Source organism: Lactuca saligna, chromosome 7 (assembly GCF_052625555.1).
Source record: "Lactuca saligna cultivar CGN05327 chromosome 7, ASM5262555v1, whole genome shotgun sequence".
NCBI lineage: Eukaryota > Viridiplantae > Streptophyta > Magnoliopsida > Asterales > Asteraceae > Lactuca > Lactuca saligna.
In genome coordinates this window covers 118,480,122-118,484,571 of record NC_136423.1, presented here as the reverse complement: position 1 = coordinate 118,484,571, position 4,450 = coordinate 118,480,122, and the positions used below count along the sequence as shown (strand labels likewise).

At 27.0% G+C, this 4,450-nt stretch overlaps 1 protein-coding gene across 1 annotated transcript; it reads right to left on the bottom strand.

Annotated features, from left to right (window-relative positions):
• Positions 1 to 757: 757 nt before the first annotated feature.
• LOC145007169 (uncharacterized) lies at positions 758 to 4,235 on the bottom strand. Its single transcript, XM_078966151.1, has 7 exons — positions 4,220 to 4,235; positions 4,114 to 4,175; positions 3,850 to 3,984; positions 3,671 to 3,775; positions 3,412 to 3,577; positions 3,225 to 3,332; positions 758 to 780 (listed from the first exon to the last, which is right to left on the bottom strand). Exons 1-7 carry the CDS (start codon positions 4,233 to 4,235, stop codon positions 758 to 760), a joined length of 615 nt encoding a protein of 204 aa, XP_078822277.1.
• Positions 4,236 to 4,450: the final 215 nt, after the last annotated feature.

The window sequence follows — 4,450 nt, the reverse complement described above, 5'->3', positions numbered from 1 at the left end:
ATTGTCTAATTTTCTTATCATTTAACTTCAAAGTTGATTTACTTCTAATATTTTTATAAATTACACTTTTATCTTCGTCTTACATAATTTTCATTTTCAACTATAATATATATATAGTATAGTAGGTGTTCGGCAAAAAAGATATGATGTAAGAGAAATATAATAATGAAATTTCGAAAATATTGAAAGTAAATCTTGTTAAGAGTTGAAGTTTAAGAGCATTATAATATATATCATACAAAATGACGTGTTATGGTGTGTTTGGGTACCTAAGCTTATATGTCCTTAAGGGTACATTCACTTTTCCATATATATATATATATATATATATATATATATATATATATATATATATATATATATATATATATATATATATATATATATATATATATATATAAAGTGTTGATATTTGTAAGAACCAAGAACTTATGACAATTAAAATTTCTATAAATGTAAATATCTATCTTATCTATCGGAGGATGATTGTATATTTTTAAGCATACATTCAGTGGTATTTACAATAACAAATAATGTTTATGACATTTTTTAACATTTAAATATGAAGAGTACTAGTGATATACTATCATTTTTATGAATGCATTAATTGATATTATCGTATGTACTTGTGAAACAAATATTATATTAAATTCGCATTATATTGAAACATTAGAAACATGTTGAATGGGTGGTTAAGTAATTTGATTTCAAACCACTCCTCATTTGAGTGAAAGTAACTCGCCGAGTTACTTGAGTTTTAGTAAAAAGGCAAAACAGAAAAAAAAAAAAAAAAAAAAAAACCGCAAAACTGACCCGCAAAAAACCGCAAAAACCGAACCGCATAAAACCGAACGGTGTGGTTTCTAAATTTCAAAAAATCGAAGTTGCGGTTTTCGGTTCGGTTTTAACCAAAAACCACACCAAACCGCACCATGCTCGCCCTAATTCCTTTGAATATCTTATTGTTTTTTCCCGTCCAAATACACCAAATGAAACAGTAAATAATGGAGATAAAGGCCAATTCTCCAAGTAAGTGGATGGTCAACAGTTTTGAACTTAGAGTCGCATACTTGGCAGCTTGAATTTAAGACATGCACTATAGTAAAGTATCCCTAAATAGAATTAGACTTGATAAAGCAAAGGATTTTCAATGACATAATATCTAGATCGGTTCTGAAGATTTAAATATCGTCAAATGTTGTCAGAAAAAAAAAATTTATCGTTATTATAAATTTTTTATTTTTAAACAAACATATTTATATATAAATATAATATAATAATAAAAAATTAGGCTTAAAAAATATTAAACCTTATTCAGCTACCAACTTTACACTCCAGCAATTTAATCCATTTGATATCGGTTGAATATCAAGGGGAAAAGTTGCAAATAATCATTTAATTACAAAAACAAAAAGGTAAGACGGTCAACAAAAGCTTTTGATGGTGAATATATTTTTATAAAGAGGGCACTATTAAAATTGTGGGTGTACGTGAGACAACACAATTAAAAATGAGTTGTACCCACACCCATTATGGCAACATTTCTCACATTCTTTCTGATTTGTCCATCACTTCCTTACTAAATAATAAAACTTAGCAAAACAACTTAACAACATAAAAAAAGTTGTCTCCACCAACATATATATATATATATATATATATATATATATATATATATATATATATATATATATATATATATATATATATATATATATATATATATAGAGAGAGAGAGAGAAATCGGTTTAAAATTCAAAGTATTCTAAGAACCTGATAACTAAAAGTGGAACGTTGGATTAAAAACAATTCATTAATAACATGATCGTTATCTTACCAATCTTATTTACTGTTTAACTTTTTTATGTTATTTAATATATTAATATAAATGTCTAAAAATTAATAAAATAACTCAAAATTTCGGATTTATTTTTTATAAAAAAAATAATTTTTGATTTTTTTAAAAAATGGAGATTTTTTAATTTTTTTCAAAAAACATGAATTTAGAAAAAAATGAAAAAAAGTATTTTCTAAAAAACTGCATCTTTTTTTTCAAAAAAAAATTACATTTTTTTTAAAAAACAACATTTTTTTCTAGAAAAAATATATTTTTTTCAAAAAAAAAAACTGCAATTTTTATAAAAAATATATATATTTTTTCAAAACTGCTGTTTTTTGACAAAAAAAAAAAAATCAACGTTTTAGGTGCATATATGCATATTTTTTCAAATGTATATATGCATATTTCTTATACTATAATATTCGTAAGTAAATTATAAAAATCTCAATTTTATTAATCAATCTATAAACATAATACAAGTATTTTATTTGATACAAAATAAAATATAAAAAAACTACAAAGATTCACAATGTTATCATTTCTTCATATCAGCATTTCTATATTTTCTTCAATTTATCACTTTTCACCTCTTCAACATTTTCAACAAATTTTTCAAAACCTACAAGAAAATTAAAAAACAAAAATTGATTAATGCAATAACACTTAGAAAAATGCACAAGTATATATCATGTAAGATTCACATGTGATTATATCATGTAACATTCAAATGTGATTATATGATGTGATATTCACATGTGATTGTATCTTTTAAGATTCAAATGTGAAATTCACAAGAAAATTAAAAAAAATTAACAAATACCACTCACACAAAATGCATGTGTGCATATTGATGTAATTTATATGTTATTCACTTGTAATTTACATGAATATTACATGTGATTAATATGTTAATTACATGTAATTTATATGTGAGTCATATATGAATTACATGTGAAACACATATGAATTACATGTGATTCACATATAAATCATATATGAATTAGATGTGATTCACATGTAAATCATGTGGAATTCATATATGAATCACATCTAATTCATATATGATTTACATGTGAATCACATGTAATTCATATGTGATTTACATGTGAATCACATGTAATTCATATATGAATTACATATGATTCACATGTGAATAACATGTGATTTACATGTGAATCACATCTAATTCATATATGATTTATATGTGATTCATATGTTAATAACATGTGATTTACATGTGAATAACATGTTATTCATATGTGAATCACATGTAAATAAGAACAAAAATTGCAAGAGAAAAGTTTTTGGAAACAATATTGAAAAAAACAGCAACACTTAGGGACCAAAATTGTAATTTACTCTAAAAAAAATTTGAATCTCATTTTCACCACTTCAAATGTGTCAAGAAATCTACCAAGCTGGTGGGCATGCTGCTCCTCATCATTCACACCATCCATCATTATGTACTCCATGAAAATCTTTTGCTGACTGTAAAGTCAATACCAGAAAGGTATTTTAGTAATTTTACACTTTGAGGAAATTAAAAAAAGAAGCAAAAAAGAGCTAACTTTTCTTTTGATAATCTGCTAAAGCATTCATAAATTTTTCTAGAGGAAAAGCTTGAGCTGCAGGCATTATTTGACACCTAATATCTTGAACTGGTGCATGAAGAGACACTGCTAGGTTTATATTTGGTAAGTCACCATGAAGCTTGTTTATTGCATGAATTATTCCAACCTACAAGAAATTATGAGAATGATAGATATGAATCTAGAAATGTTCTTAAAAAGACTAATATTGAGGATGTAAAATGGAGCAAACAAAACAAACCATTGAGACGGTAATTTTCTTGGGTGAAAGCTGAAAAGGGAATGCTGTCATTACTCGAATAGCTTCAACTAAAGCATTGTAGTTGTTTAATGGCTCTCCCATTCCCTGAATACAAGATGATGGAATCAGTTGTAGTGACATAAATTTCAAGGAAAACAAGTTCTTTTTTGAGGTTTTACCATGGAAACAACATTACAAATGGGTGACAATTGAGAAGCATGTACTAATTGTTCTACAATCTCTCCTGTTGAGAGGTTGCTTTTGAATCCCATACTTCCAGTTGCACAGAATGTGAAGCCCATTTTGCATCCAACCTGTTGAAGAGAATGATTCACATACATTTGTTGTGATATAGAGCAAAATGTCAACTGAATCTATCAATTGAAGAACTCAAATCAGGAAAGAATTTCGGTTTGGAAGGAATGGATAGGGTAATGGTTTACCTGTGAGGATATGCATAAGGTAGATCTTGGACCACCAGGACGAGGTTTTACTCCATATTTCCCTAAAAAGGTAAAAAAAAAAACAGCAAGATTACCTGAAGTTGACGTAGATTAGATCGCATGAATGGATTAGTTTCTAATTCTTGTTCGACGGTTGATGGAATACATCAATTAAGCATGAGTTGTTGATGATCAACGACAATTAAGCCTAGATCATTGGTGGAGTTTGGATTCCATGTCGATTGATGATAACGACTATGAAATATGGATCGACTGTGGATCCAGATTTGAAGGCGAGAAAGTGACGACTCTGGATTGAACGGACGATGTTTGTGAC